The 25,833-nt window shown below is 37.1% G+C and overlaps 1 protein-coding gene across 1 annotated transcript; it reads right to left on the bottom strand.

The window, feature by feature from the left end:
- Window positions 1–483: 483 nt before the first annotated feature.
- POLA3 (DNA primase POLA3) lies at window positions 484–25,833 on the bottom strand. Its single transcript, XM_089980241.1, has 16 exons — window positions 25,710–25,833; window positions 22,094–22,144; window positions 21,843–22,018; window positions 21,687–21,764; window positions 21,486–21,597; window positions 21,168–21,252; window positions 5,906–5,957; window positions 5,763–5,824; window positions 5,504–5,616; window positions 5,244–5,365; window positions 5,103–5,171; window positions 4,961–5,018; window positions 4,714–4,787; window positions 833–881; window positions 660–739; window positions 484–507 (listed from the first exon to the last, which is right to left on the bottom strand). The coding sequence occupies exons 1-16, from the start codon at window positions 25,831–25,833 to the stop codon at window positions 484–486; spliced, it is 1,329 nt and encodes a 442-aa protein (XP_089836367.1).

Here is a 25,833-nt window from a genome sequence, read left to right as displayed (position 1 = left end):
AAATTTTCACAAATTTTTCCAAAATGTCACCAATATCTATCACACCAGTCACCAGAGCTACAGAGTAATAGGTCAAATGCAGGAGAGACCCACAGAAGGTGCTTTGGATACCATCCTTCCTCACAAGAAGTAGCCCTCAACAAAACTATACTTTGAAAGCCTCTTGCATGGGTCATATCGCTTTGATGGATGTGGAAGGATGGCTCCAAGGCCTTGATATCTTGAGGTGTTTTGGATGGCATTCACTACAAGGAATGGATGGTGCCCAAAGCATCTTGAACAGACTAAATTTGTCCTATGAAATGAAGTGTGCATAAATAGAGGTATTTTTACATTCCAAATTGCAAGCACAAAGAGAGAGAGAGAGAGAGAGAGTATGTTCAATGCAAAACTTAAGAAGCTTCCTTTCTCTGCTACACATTTTTAGTATATCATTCTCTAGAACATTTTATTTAATTAAGCATAAAAAGATATCATTTCCTTTCAACCAAAGTACCCTGCAGCATGCTGAAATAGAAGCATTTGCATCACTAAGCAGATCAAACACAAGAAATTTTTACACTCAAATTTCTGAGAAAACATGTTCACATCTTGCAGCAACATTTTGGTGCATAATATACTCAAATCACCAGCAAGTGCATGCACGCACACACATATACCTTGCACGATTTTAGCAGTAGCTGCAAGAATGAAGATCTGAAAAAATTTATTGACTCATCCAGAGAAGTTCCTTCCCATCCTGAAGAAAGCACACATTAACAGGAAAAAAGTTTAGTGCTGCCAGAGAAGAAAACTCAAGTGGCTATGCACTGAATGGCTACAACGGTGGTACCATTTTCAATATCTGCTCCATGGCCTCTCAAGTTCAGCTCTTCCAAAAGCTGCAGGTTTTCATAATCTAATTTAGAAATTATTATAATGAAATATCCTAAATATGATGATTAGTAATGTACCCATGGATATTTTGTTTCCTATATGTTTGGCAATGTCAAAATGACTGCAGAAAAAATATAAAAACATTGATAAATTGGGAAAAAAGAAAGGATCATCTGGCAGGTAAGCGAAGGGATTTGAAATCTGACAATTTGAACACAATGAAAAGAAGAGATTTCCCTGCACGACAAAGCAAGTTGGGAATTCCAAGAGCATGACCAAATATGAGAGACAGAGAGAGCAGTATGACAAATATATTAAATTTTCAATAATTTAAGATGAAAAAGAGGATAAATCACATGTAATTGAAGGGATTCAAGATTCAACCATCAAAAACCATTTCAAAAGGAAACAAATTCTTCTACAGCAAAGCAAGTTAAACAGAAAAAATAATAATAATAAAGGTGAGGTGGAGAGTTAGGGAGTGCAGATGTGCCGTTACAGATGTAAAACCCAGTTAAAAATAAATAAATAGATCAAACCCGGGTTGGGTCTGGACCGTACCCGGGTCGGGTCTGGACCGGACCCGGGTCGGGTCTGGACCGGACCCGAATCCAACCTATGCCCAGCCCCTCGAAAAAGAGCCTTTGAGGGGCTGGTAGCACACAGGGGGGGGGGGGGTCGCCGGCAACTCAGGGGGCGAACCCTGTGTGCACCTCCCCTTACAAAAGGGCGAGAGAGAGGAGGGGAGGGCTTACGAGCTTCGTCCCTCTTCCGCATCTCTCTCTCTTCCACCCCCGACCCCGAGCTCCCTCTCCCCCTCTGCATCTCTTCTCTCCCCGACTCCATCTCTCTCTCGTTGTCGACGCCGGCGAGCTCCTCTCTGTCGAGGCAGCCCGACGACCTCCCTCCTCTCCGGCAGACCCCAGGTAAGCCCCCCCTCCTCTTTTAAAGACCAGCAGGGGTCGATGGCCCCTGCCCTTTTTCTCCATGAACGACAGGGGCCTTTGGCCCCTGCGCTCCCTCTCTCTGCTCATTTTTCCGGTAGGGGCCATCGGCCCCTGCCCTTTCTCTTTCTGGTAGGGGTCGATGGCCCCTGCCCTTCCTTTAAAGCCAGCAGGAGCCTTCGGCTCCTGCCTCCCTTTTTGGAAACCCAGCAGGGGCCGGCCCCTCTCTTAGTCGTCTGGCCCCTTTTTTTTTATATAAACCCGACAGGGGCCGATGGCCCCTGCACCTGTTTCCCTTGGCGGCATGGGTCATTGGACCCTACCCCGTTCTGTTTCAAATCAGCAGGAACCGTTGATCCCTGCCTTGTTTTGCAGAGAAGCCGAGACCCCAGTCCTTTGTTGTCGTTTTCCCTATTCATTTAAATGCATACTAATAACGTACCTTTGCAGCTTACGCAACGGAGCCCGTTCGCGCCCCGCAAACCGAACAAACAATTACTTACGTTCGCAGGCAACCTCTTTCTCGCAATACCCCGAGGTAGGAGAATTTGCACAAGAACTTAAATAACTGAAGCTAACTTAAATAATTAAAGACCGAAAGAACAAAAATATATATTTATATACGTATAAGTATATAAGTATGTTTTTAGCTCAAGGACGCGGTTTCGCGGTCCTTGTCCTTTACTTACGCATTTTCCTGCTTTCTGACTTTAATTTGCCGCCACGCTTTGCGCCCAGGCTTTTGCTTTCACATTTCCTGCTTTCTGTCTTTAATTTGCCGCCGTGCTTTGCGTCAAGGCTTTTGCTTTCGCATTTCCTGCTTTCTGTCTTTAGCTCAAAGACGCGGTTTCGCGATCCTTGTCATTTGCTTTCACATTACTTGATTCATGTTTGTCGTCGCGCTTTGCGCCCAGGCTTTTGCTTTCGCATTTCCTGCTTTCTATCATTAAAATTTGCAACCACGGTGGATGAAAGGAGTACTTTTGTATCAAACATACGATTCTGCAAATAATGTTGGTTTTGAAGCATCGCAGTGGGTCATCCTGAATCAAGCATTCTGAAGGAGTAGTTTTTCTACTCTGTTTAGTATTTTTGGCGCAGCTCGAGTTTTCCCAAAATCCGGGACTCGAGCAAGCTTGTGAGCGTACTTTTCTCATGTGAAATCCGCATTCACCGTTTATCGTTATCAGTGTCAAAATTGGTGTTGCATGTTGACACTACGATAACGAATGTGAGATTCGAGAAAATCACATGCCATAAGTTGGCACATGATATTGGTCATTTCAAAAGTTTAGAATGATGACATTATATCTTTGCAAATTATGTTGTTGAGGCTCCTATTGAGGACCTAGAACCCTTCCACGTAACGTGCTCATAGACAAGAATGGCATGCGAGTAATACAACGGATGTTGAGACGGTCATTCGACCTCGACCAGTGCTATGAGCACATTGGTAAACCACATTACAGATTGATTGATTATCGCCTTCACAGGTAAGATGCTCGATTGGGTCAAAAGACCAGAGCATGTAGAATGGGTCGTTGGTTAAGTAACCCCTGACACACCCATTCATTTTCTTGTTGTCTGTCAAGGGAGAGGACGAATTGGTACACACAATTCGATGGATAGGTTGTTAACAATCATTCTATGAGCAAAGACTCGGTGTCCCCAGTCATCGGAGTTAGGGGATGAGACTACCAGATATTATCCTAGGTGGTAGATCTTTTGGACTTCTGCAAAAGTAGGATGCATCCGTAGCCACAAACGCCTTTAGGGAATCCTCTCTCGGCTAACAACCGTCCTCTTAGGAACGGACTCAACTAGCTATTCGGGTTATTCAAAATATATAGAATAATAGATGCCCAAACTAGTCTCAGTTGTTTCTACGAATCGCGTTTGCGTGTACCCGCAGGCCAGTTAATGATGAAACATAAAGTAACTTGTGCACTCTACCTAATAAGAGTAGAATTGTTGTTTTGCTTAAAGCTCAATAATTTTCAATTCATTGTTAAATGCTTTGATATAATATGTAGCATGTGCTAGTAAACTACTCATGTTAATTCAATAACTGCTTGGTTACTCATCATGCATAATTAATTGTTTATGCTTCTTTCAGACATTTCTGTCTACTTGTGCACCTACTAGTTTTTCACGAAACTAACCCATTTTATGGGTACAGGTGATGATTAGGTGCTTAGCAGGCGATGGCGCGATTGCGAGATATCTTCAGGATCCACAGTTATCACTCGCAGTTCTTGGCCTGATCGTTTTGGGTTTTGTTACGGGTTTCTTAGAGAAATCCAAATTTTATACAAACTTGAAATTGTTTATAATATAAATGATTTCTTCTGGATATTTGCAAGCTATGCCTTTGTCTTTTATGCTCTTTTAGCTAACGTGCCCAAGATTGTCGACTTGCCCTCTTTTCTTTTAAAGAAATGTTTTCGCTGATTTAATAAATAAACTCTGAAAAGAAAAAAGGATTTTCTAGCCTTTAAACCGTTTTCAAAAGGTTTACAAGTTCGAAATTTTGAGGCGTTACAAGAGAGGGGTGTGAATTGAACCAAAATGCAACCATCTAAATCTCATCTGTAAGACTTAAAAACCCAACCACTAGAACACCATTTGGAAGGAGATGATTTTCCTATATACAAAAGCAGATTAAAGAGGTGAATAGACGCAACAAACTAACTAGTAAAACAATATCTGGAAAACAAACAAATTTAACTATATATAAAGCAATTTTGTAAAAAAAAAAAAAAACCAGAAAAACAACCACAGAATGTGGATGTTATTTGGCAGGGATCAGGTGGATTCTGAGTCAAATTGATGGGGCTTCATCACAAAGCCAAGATTTATTACAGCTACAAAAGTTGCCTTTCAGAAAACATACCCCAGAAAGGGTTGGCACAGCAGTTGGATCAAACTGATCACAATGAGCAGGATCAATTGGAATACAAACACGACCTGAAAAATAAGGCATGATAAAATGAGTAGAGAGCAATACACCTATAAGATAAATATTATCTTTAAAAACTTCCATTTCATGAGATCAATGTAATTTGATATAGAGCAAACGCTTATACAGCAGATAAATTTCATTGAAATTATACAAAATCCAAAGTATTGCCACCACAAACCAGTTTTTGGATGTACACAGAAAGGTGACTTTAGCAGATGATTCATGTGTTTTGAAACCTGGAACAAGGTTCAGTAGAGAGCTTTCATCAGCAGAATATAACCAAAGACTGCACACTCAAGAGGGGGGTGGGAATCACAGACCTCCATGTCAAGTCTGGGGTACGTATGGCAAAAGACAATCTCCTCAATGCATCTACGAAGTCCGTGTACCTGAAAACAATATGATTATTTCAGTTGAAATATAAATGACTTCCTGAAGAAGATTGAAGCTATCAATCTAACCTTTTGCTTTCCAGACTGCACGATATGTTTTAATTGCTTCCAACGAACAACATTGAGGTCTTCTTCAGATGAGGAAGAGCGACAATTTCCTTGCCACTTTGCTTGAAGTTGAGCAGCAACAGCTGTGAAAGTTTCACTCAAATTAGAAAAGAATTTTATTTTTAAAAAAAAGTTGGAAAAAGAAAATAGTAAACAGAAATAAAGAAACAGGAACTGAAAGCCAGCAATCAACATATCTGGTGACTACCAGAATGACATACATTCATCTGGAATCATGTCAAGTATCCTCCGGATACTCTCTTCAGATACTAAATACTTTTGGCTACTCAGTAGTTTCTCTTCAAAATAGAACTTCAAAATATCATAAGATCTCCTGCATGATTGTTAATTAAAAATGACGCAATCAGTTGATATCTCGAAATATCATAAGATCCCCTGTACAAAATGTTAGCTAAAATATGACACAATCAGTTGATGTTTATCAACTTTTCGACAATCACAAACTAGATTAGAACTTACGCTAGAAATGGATGGAGAGATGGGCCACCCAAAGCCATCTTTCTCTGATTGTTTTCATTTCCCTGAAAATAAATCATGTCCTGAATCTATCAGGAGATGTCACCTCAAATAAAATAAAATTAGCATTAATCATGAACAATTACCCTGTGTACACGAAAGTAGTCTGCAACAGCTGCCCTTTGTTCATTGGTCAGCCTGAGTCAAGACAGCAGCTTACACAGTCATGTTTATGTGGGTTTTTGAAATAATAGAGAATGGAGAAAAGTAAATTTATGGCTGCAAAACATTCCATTCTAATGATTAGCAGCATTGACCATGTAAATCTTACATTATGAGCACAATGCCTAGGTTATGTGATATAATATACCTTTACAATAAAAAAAAAGATGTAAAAGGTGCACAAGATCCTCCCTACTCCAAAGAATCTGTATACTTTGTAGTTAAATTTCTGCTCTTACTGAAAAGTGTTTGCATCTTCTATGATGTTAGGTAAGAAAAAATATGAGAAAACAAGAGAAGGTGAAGATGGTGCAAGGAGAAGAAGAAGAAAAGAAGAGAAAGGGAGGAAAAGGAGAAGTAGGGAGAGGCAAAAAGCATTCATTTTCTTTCCTTAGCGTACAACTATACATAGAAGCCCCATTTCTTACACATTGACAAAAATAACCCTGTAAAAGAGAACATTACACATAAAAAATAGGGCCGAATGTACAAAAAATGTCCTATTAAACGAAAAACAAAGGACAAGTATACATGCCTCCTTCCAACACTCTCCCTCAAGTTGGGGAGAAGACATCAATTACCCCCAACTTGTTCATAATCTCTTTAATCTGTTTACATGTTTGGTAAGAATATCTGCTAATTGGAAATGTGATCTCACATGCATTACTTTGAATGGTTAGGTTTCAACCTTCTATCTAATAAAGTGACAATCTATATCTATATGCTTCGTCCTCTCATGGTAAAGCCTATCAGAAACTATTAGTTGTCTTATTGTCACTTGACAAAGTAATAGGAGTTTTCACATTCATTCCCAACTCTGTCAACATAGACACCAACCATAGGCCTTCACACATTCCATTTGCTGTAGCCCTATATTCTGCCTATCTAGATAACTGCTTGTTTTTTTACTTTTTCATGAAACAAGGTTTCCTCCAGCTAAGATGCAATAGCTTGAAGTACACCGTTGATCCTTCAAGGAAGCTGCCTAGTCCACATTTATATATACTTCAACATTTAAGTGCCCATGATTTACATACAAGATCCCTTGTTCAAGATTATGGTTTAGATACCTCAATATGCAAGATATTGTCATCATATATGCAACCATAAGAACATGCATATATATCTGCTAACAACACTCACTGCATAATGCAATGTCAAACCTACTATTGGTAAGATAAGTTTACCTACTAGTCTTTGATATCTTCCTATGTCCAATCATTTCACCATGACTTAAGCCCAACTTGTTATTTTATTCAATTGGACTATCGTTCTCTTTCTTGAAGTGAGCACTTCGATAATGAACTGGTCCAAGATGCTTTATATCCTTTTAACTTGGTGATCTCCTCAATATCATCCCCTATAATCATGATATCATCAACATATACAATCAGGGCTATGTCACACGGATGCGGGTGCGGGTACGGAGGGTACGTTACGGCAAGTTCAAAATTTGTGTGTATGGGGACACGGCTATATATATATATATATATATATATATATATATATATATATATATATATATATATATATATATATATATATATATATATATATATATATATATATATATATATGTGTGTGTGTGTGTGTGTGTGTGTGTGTGTGTGTGTGTTTTAAATGTAAAAGAATAAAAGGGTGAAATGAAATTTTTTAAAACATAAAAGGGTATAAAAGAAAAAAGGGTAAAATGAAATTTCTTAAAACATAAAAAGGTGTAAAAGAAAAAAAAGAGGTAAAATGAATTTTCTTAGAACTTTAAAGAGTGTTTTCCTTTTATTATAAAAAGGAAGGGGTGTAACCCATTCCCACCGCCTATCTATATATATATATGAAGGAGGAGGAGGAGGACCCCATACCTCTCTCTCTTTGTATATGAAGAAGAAAAATAAAGGAGGTAGGTACCTCTCTCTCTCTCTCTCTCTCTCTCTCTCTCTCTCTCTCTCTCTCTCTCTCTCTCTCTCTCTCTCTCTCTCTCTCTCTCTCTCTCTCTCTCTCTCTCTCTCTCCACACCCGACTGGCTGGTTTATCCCTTCCCCACCTCTCTTTTGTTTCCCCCACCTAGGTCAATGGCCCCCCAAAAAATGAGAGGGGGGTAAACCGGAGGGGTGGGGTGGGGGTGGGGTGGGGGAAGGAGAGAGGGAATACAAGGGGAGAAAAGAATACCAGGCTATGTCACCTAGGTACGGGTGCGGGTATGGGTACGAAGGGTACGACACAGCAATTCCAAAAAATATGGGTATAGGGACACAGCTAAATATATACTGAAAATATATATTATATATCTAAAATATATATTATATATTGAAAATATAATATACAAAAAAATATAATATAGGACACTGCAAATGCGGTGTCCAGGTACCAGTACCCGTGTCGACACGAGTACGGCACCCATGGGTACCAGGTCGTCGGGGGGGGGGGGGTATCGCAGTGAGGGGGACCAAATAGTCTCACCCCTTTGACCACAGGTCAAACACCACCAAAAAAAATGGATCGGGTTGGGGTTGGACCTGACCCCACATCGTGCGGTACCCGTACCCATGTCTTGCCATGTCGATACAGGTACGACATCGTGTTTGTATGACATAGAATTAGGGTATCCTAGAAAAATACATTTCATGGCTCTTACATCAAGCTTATCATTAGATTGAGGAATGATGTGATCATAGCAAGTGCAACAAGACTCTAGGAACAACATGAAACATTTTGGCTTTAGGGTCTATGATTCCTAGAGGAGATTTTTCATTAAGAGCTTCACTAAGCAACTAATCAATAAGATAGGCTGCAGTCAACAATACATCTTCCCAACAATATTTGGGAACATTTTTTCCTATCAACATTGTTCGAGCAACTTCAAGCAATTGCCTGTTTTTCCTTTCAACAACTCTATTTTGTTGAAGAGTGTTTGGACAAGTACTTTGAGGTACAATTCCATGTTCATTGATGCATTCTCTTGATTGGTGTCAAGTATATTCACCTCCACTATCTAAGCATAATTCCTTAATAGAAGCATGGTATTGATTTACCAACCACTTATGCACAATGGGAAAGATAGACGCAATCTCATCTTTCGACTTCATTAAATAAACTAAGGTCATTTTGAAGTAGTCATCCACAAAAGAAACAAAATACCTATGACCACCTATAGATGCAACTTGGGATGGACCCACACATCAGATTACAATATCTCAAAAGGATCACTACTCCTAGAGGTGCTACTAGGGAATGAGACACAATGATGGTTTTCCCCTTGGCAGGTGTCACATTGCATGTTTACACATTTTCTATTCTAATATTGCTAGGTAATTTAGACAATGGTTGAAGACCTAATCTATCATGCCATAATTGAACACTTTATACCACAGGAGACAGAACAGACTCTCATGGATGACAATGCATCCGCATCATCCAAAGTGTAAAGGCCTTTATCTTCCTTACCACAACCAATAATCTTCTGAGCCTTAAGATCCGGAAAGACACAATGATCAGAAAAGGTCATAGAACAATTAAAAGTTTTGGTCAAGAAACTCACAGAAAGGAGATCTACAGGAAAAGAAGGAACATGCAAAACTTATGATAAATTGATCCCTGATATAGTTACTTCACCTTACCCAAGCAAAGGAGTGGTGGAGCCATCAGTCAATTTTACCATACTTTTAATAGAACATGAGACATATGATGAGAAAACTTCCTTTTTTCTTGCCATTTCCTTGAAGGTGAAGAAGAAACACCCTTGGCTGGAATGGCATGTGAGGAATGAACTGCGGTAACCAAGAAGGATGTAGCCCTTGGCCTTTCTCCAGTCTCTCTTCTACAACTCTTCAACTCTCTTTTTTAAGTTGGCTAGAGTTTTTGTTTACTCTTTTCACATTTTCATGAGAATGTCCTTGAATTTAACAAAAAGGTCTTGCCACTTTGATGGTTAGTTCTCGCATTAGGACCCCAGCTTTGTTCTCTTGTATGTTGGAGTTTAGTACAATTATCGCTTCTGGTTTATCTATTTTCACAAACAGAAATTCTTCCTCTTACCCAAGTAGAAGCTCCTGTTTTACTCTTTTCCTTCCCAAGAAGCACTTGATGTATTTTGAGACCTAATATAGGACCAGTTCTGCACACTATCTTCATCTCTAAGCTCTTTCACTCTTCGATTAATGTATTTCCACTTTCCTCTTTCATCAACCTTCATTCTTGCAAGTTGCATCCTTTTCATACTTTTATTAACTTTAAAATTTGTTTCACTCTTCAATTAATGTATTTCCACTTTGCTCTTTCATCAACCTTTATTCTTGCAAGTTGCATCTTTTTTATACTTCTTCTATTAAGTTTAAAATTTGTGATTTCAAATCTGTCCATGAAATTATTTTTTTATGAACTCTCCTAATAGGAGTTCCTTCTTTCCTTGATAACACACTGATTTTTGTTTACATCACCTGTCTTAGGTGTAGCACACATTTTTTCACTCTAGGTCCCAGATCTATCACTGTAGGATCTTTAGTTCAACATGCACCAAATTTTAGGGCCTCATTATAACAGTCGGACATTATACCTCATTCTATCACCATACATGAACTTTACAAAAGACAACATGCTTGCTTCATATTTTAGAGAAATCACATTTCGCACTTAATCAACTAGCCATAGGAGAAAAAAAGACATAATACTTATTCACTAGGCTGTTCATTACAGTCAACTGAGAGAAATGAGCCACAAACAGTACAATAATCACATGCAAAGCTGTTGAACACAGTTAATACAGAAGAGAAGTCCCCAAACTGCAACACTACTTTCAGCATATGAACAAAGGAATCCCTACGGCCACTTCCAAAATACACTCAACTTCATATTTTGGTGATTATAAGCATTCATAATCCCTATTGGCCTATTTCTTCAATATCCCACCAAACAAGCAAACTTACAGCAGCCTATATCAATACCACGAAGAGATTGTCCTAAAAAATCTCAATATAGTTGGGAACAGGAAGAGGGAAGGAAAATCTAGGACTCACCACTGTTGTACCCAAAAAATCTTTAAAAGATCATTTCAAATCTTCTAAAATCAACTGCTATCACAATCTCAAAAACCACACTGAACTGTTGATTCTTCATGCCAATTGTTCCTTTTGGCTGACGTTGCACTAGAAAGGGGTTTTGACCTGCTCCATTGAATCCCAAGTACCAAAAAGCTGTGATACCATCTTACATGGTAACTTTGTAAGAATTTATATCTTCAACAATGTTAGGTAGGAAAAAATATGAGAAAACAAGAGAAAGTGAATGGTGCAAGGAGGAGAAGAAGAAAAGAAGAGGAGAAAGAAAGAGAGGAAGAGGAGAAGCAGAGAGACGCAAAAAGAATCCACTTTCTTTCCTTAACACACAACTATACATAGAAGTTCCTTTTCTTACACAATGACAAAAATAACCCTGTAAAAGAAAAAAATAAAATAACACAAAAAAGGGACAAAAGTATAAAAATGCCCTCTTAAAAAGTAACAAAGGACAAATATACATGGCTCACTTCTGTGCAACAATGAAGAGAAGAGGGAAATGCACACAATGGAGAAACGAGACTTCATTAACTAAAAAGAAAAGAAAGGTACATCATATGGGGGTCAACTCTCCTTAACCCAATAATTTATGGACTAAAATGCCCACATTCATATGAATACTTACAGCATTGACCTATACATAAAAATCTGGACTTATTTGACCATTAAAACACACTCTACATTGACTCTATTGTTACAACATTAAATATACATGTATGCTTTAACACCCCCCCTCAAACTCGAAAAGATGTGAAAACAATCATCCCTAGTTTGGCAAGGAATGTTCTAAAGAGAGAAGTAGACAAGCTTTTAGTAAAGAAATCTGTTATCTCTTGTGTTCAACCAATGTAAGACAAAGAAATAATGTCATCCAAATATGCTCTTCTAGTAAAGTGACAATCAATATGCTTTGTACGCTCATGGAACTCTAGATTCTTTGCTATATGAATAACACTTTGATTGTCACAATATAATAGTCAACTTGAATCACATATCTTCAAGTAGCCATCTCAACCATATTATTGCAGCAGTGGCTTGAACCATGAGTCTATACTCAGCTTCTGCAGTAAATAGTGCTACTCTTTATTGTTTTTTTCTCTTTCAAGATAGTAGAGAATCACCCAAGGAAATACAAAATTTAGATGTAGAATATCTTTGGATGATCCTCCAAAGTCAGAGTCACAATATGCTCTTAGTTCCAGCTTTGATGATGAGGAAAAACAATCCATGATGCATAGTGTCACGTATGTACCGAATGATCCTTAGAACAACTCTTAAGCTATGTCACAGGGACTCGGCCAACTGGGTGCCGCACCCGCATCGACGCGATGCGACGTAGGTGCGGGTGCGGGTGCGGGTGCGGGTGCGGGTGCGGGTGCGGGTGCGGGTGCGGGTGCGGGTGCGGGTGCGGGTGCGGGTGCGGCACTTTAAAAAAAACTTGGGTGCGGGGGTGCGACAAGTTGTTTATATACAGTAGGATCCTCCAACAATTATACATCATCATGCTTCAGCTTAGCATTTAGCTCTACGGGAGTATCAACATGCTCATGGTCATCTACCAATCTGGCCATAGCTATGAGTTCAGTTGCATACTTGTGTTGAGTCAAAAGATATCCTCTCTTAGCACAAGCAACTTCAAGACCCAGAAAGTATTTCAACTTTCAAAGATATTTCATTTCAAACACATCAACAAGTCTCCTCTTGACATTTGCAATAATTAGTGGATCATCACATGTAACAATCATATCATCCACATAGAATAGCAATAGGCAATGCCCAATATTAGATGAGGATACAAATAAAGTTGGAACATGGAAACTTTGTCTAGAGACAAGATTTTTCACAATTGCACTGAACTTCTCAAACCAGGTTCGAGGAGCTTGCTTCAACCCATATAACGCTCTTTTGAGTCTACAAAATCTTTCTTCCTTATATGTCACTCCTTGGGGCAATTCCATATAGACTTCCTCTTCAAGATCCTTATTCAAGAACACATTCTTTACATCTAACTGCCAAAAATCCCAGCCTTTTAACTGCAGACTGTCAGTAATGTCCTTATTGTAGTCATATGTGCCACCGGTGTCTATACTAAACTGTTAATTGTAATCTTTGGCCATAAGTCTGGCCTTATATCACTTGCAGCTTCATCATACATCTTAAGCTCATAATAGGAATGAATTAGAGCAAGAAAGGCTTGATGAGTAGCAGAAAATGACTCATAGGAAACAAACCAAGTGGGAGGAACAAAAGCACATGTACTATGATGTACCTATATTAGTGGAGGGTCTTCCGTTGCCTTTTCAAGATCGATGGAAGGAACAATTGGACTTGGATGAGAAGGATCATGCACCTCTTGAGCATGTTGCTCATAAAATGATATGGACTCTTCATGCTCCCTCATGCTATAGATCATGAGTCTATTCTCATTTTCTACTTCAGTACTTTCAAGGAAAGGAATAAAAAATGACAGATCCAATTCACTCTTATCCTCTTCTTTCTCAAAAAAAAAAAAATACGGTTTTCTTCAGCAAACTCCACATGTCTACATATTCATATCTTCTTTGAAACAAGATCATAACACGTGTACCCTTCCTGACCATTAGGGTATCCTAAGAAACAACACTTTTCAGCTCTAGGTGACAATTTATCCCTTTGTTGAAGAGGAATAAACACAAAACATGTACTCCCAAAAATCCTGAGAGAATCATAATCAAGTTACCTACCATACAGTTTCTCAAAAAGAGTTACTTTTTTTAGGACACTTGATGGCATGTGATTGATCAAGTAAAGAACAACTCCTGCAACTTTAGCCCAATATATTTTGGGTACACAACTAGCAAACAAAAGAGCTCTGATGGTTTCTAGTATGTGCATGTTCTTTCTTTTGCAACACCATTTTGCTCATGGGTATAAGGACAAGATTTCTAATGTACAATTCTCATTTCACACAACAAATTATGAAATCCATGGCTAATGTGGTCTAACTGCAGGTTCTTAATTCTGGTTGAGAATTGAGTTTCAACATAAATACAAAATTTCTGAAAATTTCAAATAAATCACTTTTGTATTTCATAAAATATATCCAAGTAAATCTTGTATAATCATCTATGAAGGTAATAAAATAAGTAGAACCCCCTTTAGACCTCAGACAAAAAGTCCCCCAGTCGTCGGATTGTACAAGATCAAGAGGACTATTAGACTAAATCTCCCTAGACACAAAAAGAAGAGCATAACGCTTAGCCAATTTACAACTCCTGCAACATTTAACAATATCATATTCTAAGGGTACATACTCCCCTTGAACATCATGAGACATCACATATTGTAACATAGAACTCGAAATATGTCCTAACCGACAATGCCACAAAACAGTAAGATCCAAAACTGCAACACCAAGACTTGACTCCACCATTCTCTACGACCTCATATCAAGATGGTCCACATAGTAAAGGCATTTCCTTCATGGTTGGCATTCTCGGGACTCGGTATCAGTTCCGCTACATACAACTCTATGACTCGGGTGAGTCAATAATTTTTATTTAATGTATTAAAAATAAATAATAAGTATATAATTTATGATACAAAAAAAATAACATATTAAGTGTGATTTATTATATATAGTAATAAACATAACTTCAAAAATTATATATATATCAAATATATTTTTAAATTATTAAAAAATAACATTTTCACTATTTGAAATTGAAAAATAGTATATTATTTGCAAAATATCATAACAAGGGAAGGAACAAGACAACAAACAGGAGTGACAACAACATCACAATTTTGTTGAGTAGTTTGACCAACAGAAATCATCAAATTCATAGCAAGGGAAGAAACAAGGTAAACTACAAAAATATTCAACTTATTTTTGGAATCAGAAGTAGATGTGATGGAACCAATTTTTGATATATTCATTATAGATCCATTGGCAATGTAAAATGCTCCACCACATGGTCTACAATTGGTTAACAAAGACTCATTGATGGTCATGTGGCATGTGGCATGTGGCATGTGGCATGTGGCATGTGGCATGTGTTAAGACATATGTAATAATACATCTATATATAGAGAGAGAGATGTATTTACCATAATACCCGATAGGGGTATTATGGTCTTTTCACAAGTACCCAATAGGGGTACTTGTTTTATTTCTTTTATTTTGCTGTTTTTTATTTTTTTTATTTTTAAATGTATTTTGGGATACCGAAAAGGGGCCCCACAATGGAGTCGTTGGGGCCCCCAACGGTCACAATTGTGACCGTTGGGGGCTCCCAACGACTCTATTGGGAGCCCCCTTTGGTCTCCCTTCTCTTATAAATAGGGGGAACCCCCCTTGTATTTTGTATGGCTCTTAGAGAGCTCCTCTTCAATAAAAGAAATATTCTTTTATGTGTGTAGCCTTATTATAAGGCCCTTCGTATATCCCTTGGTGGATTTTCTCTCTTGTGCTTGTTTCTTTTTTCCGTGTTGGACATTGTGAATGCTTTGGCATTCTTGAATTCTTCCGCATATTTCATTACATGGTATCAGAGCCATACGATCTTCTAAGGTAAAATCGTGTCTCTCTCTACTTCCTTTCTTTCTCACATCTTCATTTTGTAGCAATGGAAGTCAAGATCGATCTATCATTCAAACTCAATAGGAAAAATTACATGATGTGGGCATCCGCAATGGAGAATAATCTCAAAGGCAAGAAGCTTTGGGGTTATGTAATGGGAACCGTTCCGGAACCCCAACTTAAGCTCACAAAGATGGAAGGAGATCAAGAGAAAGCACTTGAAGGCGATGCTCGTCTCAAGGCCATTGAAGATTATAATCACCAAATGGAAGATTGGGAGAGCAATCATGCAAAAATCCTAGCATGGTTTATGAATAATGTCGAACTCAAGGTATGTGCAAATATTGCAAAATTCCGCCGGGCAAATGAAGCTTGGTTTTTTATGAAGGGTATGTTTACCCAAAAGGATCTTGCAAGAGCTTATTTTTTGCAAGAAAAAGTAAGAACCACAAAACAAGGTGACATGAGCATACAAGATTATTATAGTGCTCTAAATCCTTTGTGGGATGAATTGGCTCTTTTAGAGCCTAAATGGGTGGCTATGGAGGATATGGTACTAAGACAAAAACAAATGGAACAAGATAGATTGTTTCAATTTTTATTTGGGCTTCGTCCCGAATTTGAACAAGTTAGATCCTCACTTCTCCATAGATCTACGTTTCCTCCCTCAGAAGAGGCTATTGCCGAGATTACTCAAGAAGAGACTAGGCATAGCATGGGTAAAAGCATAGAGGAAGTTCTTGCCGTATCTAAATCCGGCAATCATGTTAAAACATACAAACCACCTCATTTTGGCAAGCAAGGGAATGGAGGAAGAAAAATGATTATATGTCATCATTGTTATGAGCCGGGACATATTAAACTTGTTTGCCCAAAGCTAAATGGGGCATTCAAGCCAAAGGTGGCTTCCGTTGAAGAATCATCCACCAAAGAAGATGACGGCAAGAACGGGGATCTCAAAGATACTCTTGGACAAATCTTCTTGGCTCTCCAACAAATTCTAAAGGCTACTTCTTCCACCTCCGGTACCGCCATTGCCTCATCATCACCTCCCGGTACGTACTCTTGGATTTTAGATTCTGGAGCCTCTTTTCACATGACTCCTCATGAAAATGCATTAACCAATGTGCACACCAATTCAAAAATATCTTGTGTCTCTACGGCCGATGGAACTTTTCTCAAAATAAATGGTATTGAAACTCTTGATTCTAAAAATGTTCAAAATTTTCTTGTTCCAAAAGTTAGAATAGTTCCTAAATTAAATCTTAACCTCTTTTCCGTTTCTCAAATAGCCGACCATGGATGTGAAATATCTTTCTCGGGTGCTTTGTGCAGGATCTCCGGTCCGGGAAGCGGATTGGGCAAGGTCATAGGAAGGAAGACCTTTATTTTATGGATAACTTAATACTTCCAAATACCTCATTTTGTACTTATGTCCAAGACAAAAATATTGAAACTTGGCATAAAAGGCTTGGACATCCATGTTACTCTAAAATGTATCTTTTTCCTTTTGAAAACAAGTTTTGTAAAGAAAAAGATATCAATTGCAAAGATTGCATTTTTGGAAAAATGAAGTCTACTCATTTTCCTATTAGAACTTTTGTGACAACAAGACCTTTTGAATTGGTGCATTCCGATGTATGGGGACCATCTCCGGTTCTATCCAAAGGTGGTTATTCGTATTATGTTACTTTTATTGATGATTATACTAGATATGTATGGATTTATTTTCTTAACTTTAAATCGGAAGTTTTTAACTTCTTCAAAGAATTTTATGCAAAAGTTCAAAATCAATTTCAAAGTCAAATATCCATTCTTAGATCTGATTCGGGTGGAGAGTACTTATCAAATGATTTTCAATCATATCTAAAACAACATGGCATTTGTCATCAAAAATCTTGCCCAAGAACTCCTCAACAAAACGGTCTAGCGGAAAGAAAACATAGACATATTTTAGAAACCACTAGATCCTTACTCATTTCTAAAAATATTCCTAAAAGTTTTTGGGCCGAAGTCGTGTTAACCTCCACCTATTTAATCAATAGGATGCCATCTTCAAAATTGAACAATATCTCTCCTTATGAAAAACTTTTCAATATGACACCCGACTACGATCGTCTTCGTATTTTTGGGTGTAAATGCTTTGTTCTTTTACATAAAAGAGATAAATTGTCACTTAAAGCAATAGAATGCGTATTTTTAGGATATGGTGAAAATCAAAAGGGTTATAGATGCTTTGACTATAAGAACAATAAATTATTTGTCTCCAAATATGTGACCTTTTTAGAAGATGAAAATGGATTTGAAATTTTGGAAAAACCAAATGAAATTGATTATATGTTTATCAATGATCTTTTAGAAGACTCAAATGATAACCTTTTGAGTCATCCGGAATTTTTAGAAAATACTCATGATAATGGTGTATCACCAACTAATGGTGACAATCTCCAAGTATACACTCGGCGTGAGGAAGCACAACCTATTAGTGCTTTAGAAAAATTCTTGCGGCTTGATGAACCCCTAGAAGAAACCTCCCTTAGGCGTTCTTCTAGAGAATCAATTCCACCTAATAGGTTTGTCTCATATGAAACTCTCTCACCTAAATATAGAGCTTGTCTAATTGCCTTGCATTCTTACTATGAACCTTCCCACTATAATCAAGCAAAAAATATTCCTCATTGGGTTGAAGCAATGAAAGTTGAACTAGATGCTTTAAATAAGGGTAAAACTTGGGAAATAGTTCACTTTCCTCCAAATAAAAAAGCTATAGGATGTTGATGGGTCTACAAAGTCAAAACAAAAAGTGATGGTTCCGTAGAACGTTATAAAGCTAGATTAGTTGCTAAGGGATATTCACAAGAATATGGCATCGATTATGAGGAGACTTTTGCCCCCGTGGCTCGCATGACAAGCGTTAGAACTCTAATAGCGGTAGCATCATCTAAAAAATAGCCTATATTTCAATTAGATGTTAAAAATGTCTTTCTTAATGGTCAGTTGAATGAAGAAGTATATATGGATTCTCCGCCGGGAATTAATGTTAACCAAGGTCAAACTCTTCGGTTACTAAAAGCTTTATATGATCTTAAACAAGCCCCTAAGGCTTCGTATGATAGATTTAGTGCTATCATGTTAAAATTGGGATTCCGTTCATGTCATACTGACACTGCTATTTTTGTTAAACGTGCAGGTAATAGTATCATCATCCTTCTGCTTTATGTTGATGATATGATCATCACTGGCAATGATGAAAGTGGTATTCTTAATGTTAAAAATATGTTAAAACATAATTTTGATATGTCTGATCTGGGTTTTCTCAGGTACTTTCTTGGTATAGAAGTAGCATACTCTCCTCGAGGGTATATATTGTCACAGATGAAGCTTGCTGCAGACATATGTTCCAAATCTGGGATTTCAGATGACAAAAAGGTGGAGACTCCCGAGGTTATCAATGCTAAACTTCGACTGGAGGATGGAGTTCTGCTGGATGATCCTACGCCCTCCAGGCAACTCATTGGCTCCCTCACCTATCTGACTATCACCAGGCCGGATATTGCTCATGTTGTGCACTCTGCAAGCTAATTTCAGCATGCTCCTACATTTGTGCATATGAGTGTTGTGCTCCAGATCATTGGATACATCAAAAATACTTTGACTAAAGGGCTATTCCTATCCTCACTCTCTTCCTTAGACTTACTGGCTTATACTGATGCTGACTGGGGAGGAAACTCAAATGATCGAATCTCAACTACTGGCTTTTGTGTTTTCCTAGGAGATTCGCTAATTGCTTGGAGGTGCAAGAAACAGCAGAAAGTCTCATTGTCTTCTACTGAAGCAGAATACAGGGCTATGACAACTACTACAATGGAGCTTGTGTGGCTTCAAAGTCTTCTTTAAGATATGGGAGTCGAAATTACCGGTGCTTCGAAGCTTTGTTGCGACAACAAAAGTGCCATCTACATTGTCAGCAACCACACCTTTCATGAGAGGACTAAGCATATTGAAATGGACTGTCACTATGTACGTGATGAATATCTTCGTGGGACAGTTACACTGCCATATGTCACTTCAGAATATCAACTTGCAGATTTCTTTACCAAAGCCTTGCCTGCTCCTCGCTTCTTGTTCCTTCTTGGCAAACTTTCGGTCATTTCCCCGTAAAGTTTGAGGGGGGGTGTTAAGACATATGTAATAATATGTAATAATACATCTATATATATATATAAATATAGATGTATTTACCATAATACCCGATAGGGGTATTATGGTCTTTTTACAAGTACCCAATAGGGGTACTTGTTTTATTTCTTTTATTTTGCTGTTTTTTATTTTTTGTTTTTTATTTTTTAAATGTATTTTGGGATACCGAAAAGGGGCCCCACAATGGAGTCGTTGGGGCCCCCAACGGTCACAATTGTGACCGTTGGGGGCTCCCAACGACTCTATTGGGAGCCCCCTTTGGTCTCCCTTCGCTTATAAATAGGGGGAACCCCCCTTGTATTTTGTATGGCTCTTAGAGAGCTCCTCTTCAATAAAAGAAATATTCTTTTATGTGTGTAGCCTTATTATAAGGCCCTTCGTATATCCCTTGGTGGATTTTCTCTCTTGTGCTTGTTTCTTTTGTCCGTGTTGGACATTGTGAATGCTTTGGCATTCTTGAATTCTTCCGCATACTTCATTACAGCATGAAGCCCCTAAGTCTATTAACCAACCTGAATGTATGCTAAGAATACTTGAAAAAATGACCCAGTTCTCATGTACTACACCATCATGCAGCTTAGATGCACAAGGACAAAATTTCAGCAGATAAATCTGATCTTTGACTGTGACAAAGAAAGTTTTGAGATTATGATATTTTTGGAATACTGAAAAGGATAAAGACTCCATGGTTCTGTTATGATGAAAGATTTTCTTCCTTTGTGGTTGGAGTGTGTAGTAGTGTATATGAGGTGACTTCAGATTTTGTACACACTGTCAATGCAGATGAGGTCCACTCAATTCAAGAACAATACTCATGTGGCATAAGGCTTGTTAATTTATAATACAGTATAGTGTCTAATAATGAGAATTATGTGTTTATAAATGTGAAACACCCCCCTTTTCTGTCGTGTGGTCTTTTTATATTGATACTACAGATCTGAAATAATGAAAACCTAAAAAATATTTCATCTTTTGATGTTAAAGGAATGAAAGGAGCGAAGGAAATCCTCACATAAAGAAATAAGGAATTAAAAAAAACATAAAATGATCAATCAAAGGCATGAAACAAAATATCAGCTTACTTTGTTAAGAAAACTTCATCATTGGACAGTTGGAATAATCTGATACCATATGAATATCATAAGATGGAGAGGTAAGAGAAATTATAATAATAACTAGTCTTTCCTAGTTATTAGATCAATCTGGCTCCATTTTATTATATTCACTATGAATGCAACCTTTAGAAGAGGATTTTCCTAAAGAAGTATTAATGCAAGATGCACACATAAAATAAAAAATAAAAGGTCCTTATAACATGCTAACAGGAGCTGAATGAGAAAAATGAAAAAAAGAAAAAAACAATTTCTAAGCATCTACCTTCTAGCTTTTTTATCACAGACCCAACAATGAACACCACGTCGACCGCTATACACCCAGAGAACATGATTAAAGCCAAAATCCTCTGCATTGAAGATAAAAAAAATTACAGCACCACCTATTAGTTTGTTACACGAACTTCTTTAAATTCAAAATATAGAGGACAAAAAAAATCAAAGATTCCAAAAATAACCTCAACTATCACCACATCCAGGAACAAATTCTAAAAATCATCTAAACCATAAATTTGATTCCAATCTAACACAACACTAAATAATTAAATAATTTAATCTTCTTCAGGGTTTACTGTTGCTCAACCTCGAAGGGAAACATCAAGGACTTTGATAGCGACTGTCATTAATGGCCAACAGTCCAAACAGACATCTGCTCCAGAGCAACAATATCGAACATCGTCATAATCGGAAATATCCTGTTAAACCATATCCAAGATGTAAAATAGACCAGGTTAGAAAGCACTCAAGCTTCATGGCAGTTTTCAATGAAGGCGAAGAAACTCACAATATCAAAGACAAGCTCCTTCTCCACTGGTATGAAGACATTGTCACCAGATTGAGCATATGCACTCCTTTTAGCAGGCTGCAGCAGAAAATAGGATAATGTCTAAGAACTAGAAAAACTCTTATCTGAATCTATCAAAAGATATGCATCACATACATCTACACTGTATACAGGTCCAATATCAATTTTAAAAGGGCACTTTTCCTTCACGGACTTTTCCAGTTCTGATTTGCTATTGAAAGACTGAAAGCGCACAAAAATGTCATTCTCCAAAGTAAATGAAAATTCTCTTCGACCAATGAAAGATGCGTCACATGCCGGATGCTTTCCATCTAAAGACATACATGAAAAGTTGTAAATAAAAACTCATCTATATAATGTAGAATTCTTATGGAAATATTTCATACCATTGCCATACGACATCCATCTATAGAATTCATCATAGGGGAAGAGCCTTCCTGTAATAGAAAGAATTGCACTGGGTAAGAAATATGTACGGAGAAACTAAGCTATAAGAACATTATGAAAACAATATAACATGAATTTCATGGTATAGACTAGAGATTCCAGTCTATAGAAGTTTTTCATATCAAAAGTCATAGAGCAAACAACTAAAAAAAAATCAGAAACTTCCAATTTCCCAGTGAATCGAGTTCAGTTTTAAGCCACTCCCAGTAAAACCTAGTTCAATTTTAAACCAACTATATTCATGAAGATATATATAGTCAAGATATCATCTTTCAATGTGGAAGGCCACCATCTAATTTTTTATAGGTCAGGAAGTGAATACCCAGTGGTATTGGTACTAGAAAAACTAAATTCATGACAAAGATATAGGAAAAGGATCCAAAGAATAAAAGGAAAAGTGAGAAGGAAAATTCAACAAAGGGACTATATAACTTAGAAAATGGTAAATATGAAGTGGTTGCCATATGGCAGTTGAAGATTTCATGATCACTTGGATGAAGAGGCCAAGGACTACCTACTTCATGATGTAGAGGCCCAAATAAAAAAGTGTTTCTGATCGATCAACAGATGCCAACTAGAATCCAAAATTCCATCAGGATTCTAAGAAAACACACTATCCATTTTAAGAATCAAAGCAGGGTTACTAACTTACTAACCAATGAAAAGGTTGTAACAGAATAATAGCAATAACAGTTTGAACTTTGAATATCAATAACAATGATTATATAGGCACTATAAGGAAGTTAAACATGCAATTTAAACCATCGCAAATTAATCATATTTATAAACTGCAGTATTTCAAAAAATGCCACCATGTTCACAAATTATAGTTTGAGGACCCATGAAATACAAGAAATGAAATCGCACTTGGATATTACAGCATTGCACACTTGTGAGCAAGGATGAAGGGGACAGAAACTCTTAGGTGTTCCCTATCAAAACTCCACATTGGTATTGTAACTATTGTTGTTCCTAAATGTACAAAAGAAGGGAATTTATGTAGTTTATACATCTTGAATGATAAGATCAAGAATGGCAGGTATGAGTTAATATGTTTGAATTGCAAACTGAACTATTTATTCACAAGAAACTTCCCAAATTGTTACTATGGAATTTAATATAAGTGAAAATTACACAAGCTGTATGAATGAACAAGAAATTTTTTCCATATTGAAAAGTGTTGTCAAGTATATCATAGAGTATAGTTGATTACCACAATCATGGAATTTCCTACATTAAAAAACAACATAACATTTAGGTGGACAGTCAAATGATGATTGAGATACATCAACAAAACATCTTATCTCATGCTTGCAGCAACTACACAAGACAGTTTCTGAAGTAAATGCTCCCACTATATAACCTTGTCTAAGAAAAGTCAAGGAAAAGAAAGCATCATAAACAGTAATTCATTTCTATTCATATTAGTTCAGGACTCATAATAGCTAGTACAGCTTATAGTTTGTTTGTATCATTTTCTATACAATGCAGTAATGAATCTTACATAGGTTGGGGCTTTTACATGACATTAAACTAAGAATATATTTACAATCATAGGGCCAAATTATCGTAAGATCAAGGGGGTTGAAAAATGAGACGTACAGTTCATCTAATATGGTCATGGTAAATCAATATATCTAAATGCCAAAAAAAAAAAAAAACTAAATAATTTAAAAAAAATCAAAACCAGCTTCTCATTTGGTTGACTAGACAAAATTTCCTTTTTTTCCTTCATTCAAGATTTTTTTTGTTTCATCTAATCCAATAGCCTGATATATTCCACTACATAGATACTATTAGCTTCTGAAGCTAACTTCTTGAAATTATCTTTTGCACACTTTGCAAGCATAGGGACCTTGAAATCACATGTAACACAAGATAGCACTTTGAAACATGCTTTGCAATCACACAAACTAAATTAACATCATGAATCTTAAAGAAGTCAAACACCGAGCTTGAATAGTTACACGCACATATATTCCACCTTTGATCATATCATTTCCTTAGGGCCCTGAACAGCATAATTTATTATTACCGAATTAGTTGCCCATCAAATAGATTACACTCCAGGTTGATCATGTGATGCAGAGTCACCAGTAAAACAATTAATTTCCTGCTTTGCAATAACACAAACTAAATTAACAGCATGGATCTTATCAAACACCAGTACTTGAACAGTTACATGCACACATATTGCACCAATTTGATCATGTAAGTTCCTTAGGGCACTGAACAACATCATTTATTTTTGCAGAAATATACATGCCCATCAAATAGATTACACTCCAATTTGATCATGTAATGCAGAGTCACCAGTAAAACCAATTAATTTCCTTTGTCATTACAAAAGGATCCTGAAAATTTTTAGAATATTGTGGTGACACCGTTGAAGTATGTTTCTAGATTCAGATAGGTAAATAGAACACTACTCATAAAATTAAATGGCGTACTGAAACTATAATAAGGTAATCCAAATATTGTAAAGCCTCAAGTTATAAAATGAGCACTCAAAACACCAACCATATATTTCCTTTTCTTTTCCTTCATTTCATCTACTCAATTTCCCTGATTTACTACTGCAAACTCATAACTTTCTCCAAGGAAGTGTACTCCCACAGCACGAAATAGGTACTTCCAAAGCTAAGGCAGAAGCACATTAATGAGAATCATGAATGTTTCACGTATGTGAAGATCATGCATGCCATTAAATTAAAAGCATGATTGAAATATTAAGGAGATGAAAAAGTTTCCTATGGGTGATTCCCTTGCTTTGAACAGTTTTTAAGCATAGAAGTAACACCCATTTCTGCAAGGGTTTTGAAACAAAAATAGTCTTTTTATAAAACCAAGGACTTTTATATACTAAAATTCTTAGATTCCATGAGACCACCATTATCCTACTAAGCTCCTTTTCATAGGCCTATCTAAGCATGAGCATGAAAACCCTTGCTTACTATGCACAACAACCAGAACATATTATAATTGTTAGTAATCCAGCAACTATGATAAAAAGAATCAACCATCCATTGATAATATGACTGTCATGAAAGCATGATAAATTTTTGGTGCTTATATTCAAGATAATGGAATCCCTTGTACTCGTCTTATAAAAAGATCATGGTAGAGTCTTTTCAACCATCAACATTAAAATGTTATATGTCATAAAGCTGCAACCACTTTTTCCTTTTTACGTGCAAGCTTGAATGGACAGGTGAACTAAAGATAGAAGCCAAAACCCATCAATTTGAATGAGCGGGTATACACGGGTAGAAAGACAAGGGGGCAATCAAATAATTACCCAATTGGAAACTAAATGAAGTAAACAAATGGGGAAAAGAAGGATGTGATAATACCAACCATCTTTGGCCAAAGGAATCAACTTATCACAACTTGCAACGAGGTTTTAGCAACTACCATTCATGGAGAAGCAAGCAACGCTTAATTGGACTATATAAGTAAACAGGGAGAAGCGGGTGTTGAAGAACAACATGGATCAGTTTACAATGCCGAATAAAACAATGACGAAAGCAATAAGAATTCAAAGTTGAAGTTTACCATAGTATGTTTTCAAGTAATTTGCGTCAAATCCACTGGGAAAGACGGTCCTATCAACCTTTCGGGATGCGGATTCATCGATTAGCATGTCATCACCACCATCAAGATTCCCTTCAGCTACCAT

Source organism: Nuphar pumila, chromosome 11 (assembly GCF_984573655.1).
Source record: "Nuphar pumila chromosome 11, dmNupPumi1.hap1.1, whole genome shotgun sequence".
Lineage (NCBI taxonomy): Eukaryota > Viridiplantae > Streptophyta > Magnoliopsida > Nymphaeales > Nymphaeaceae > Nuphar > Nuphar pumila.
The sequence above is the reverse complement of the archived record's forward strand: the minus strand, read 5'-3'. Positions and strand labels throughout refer to the sequence as shown.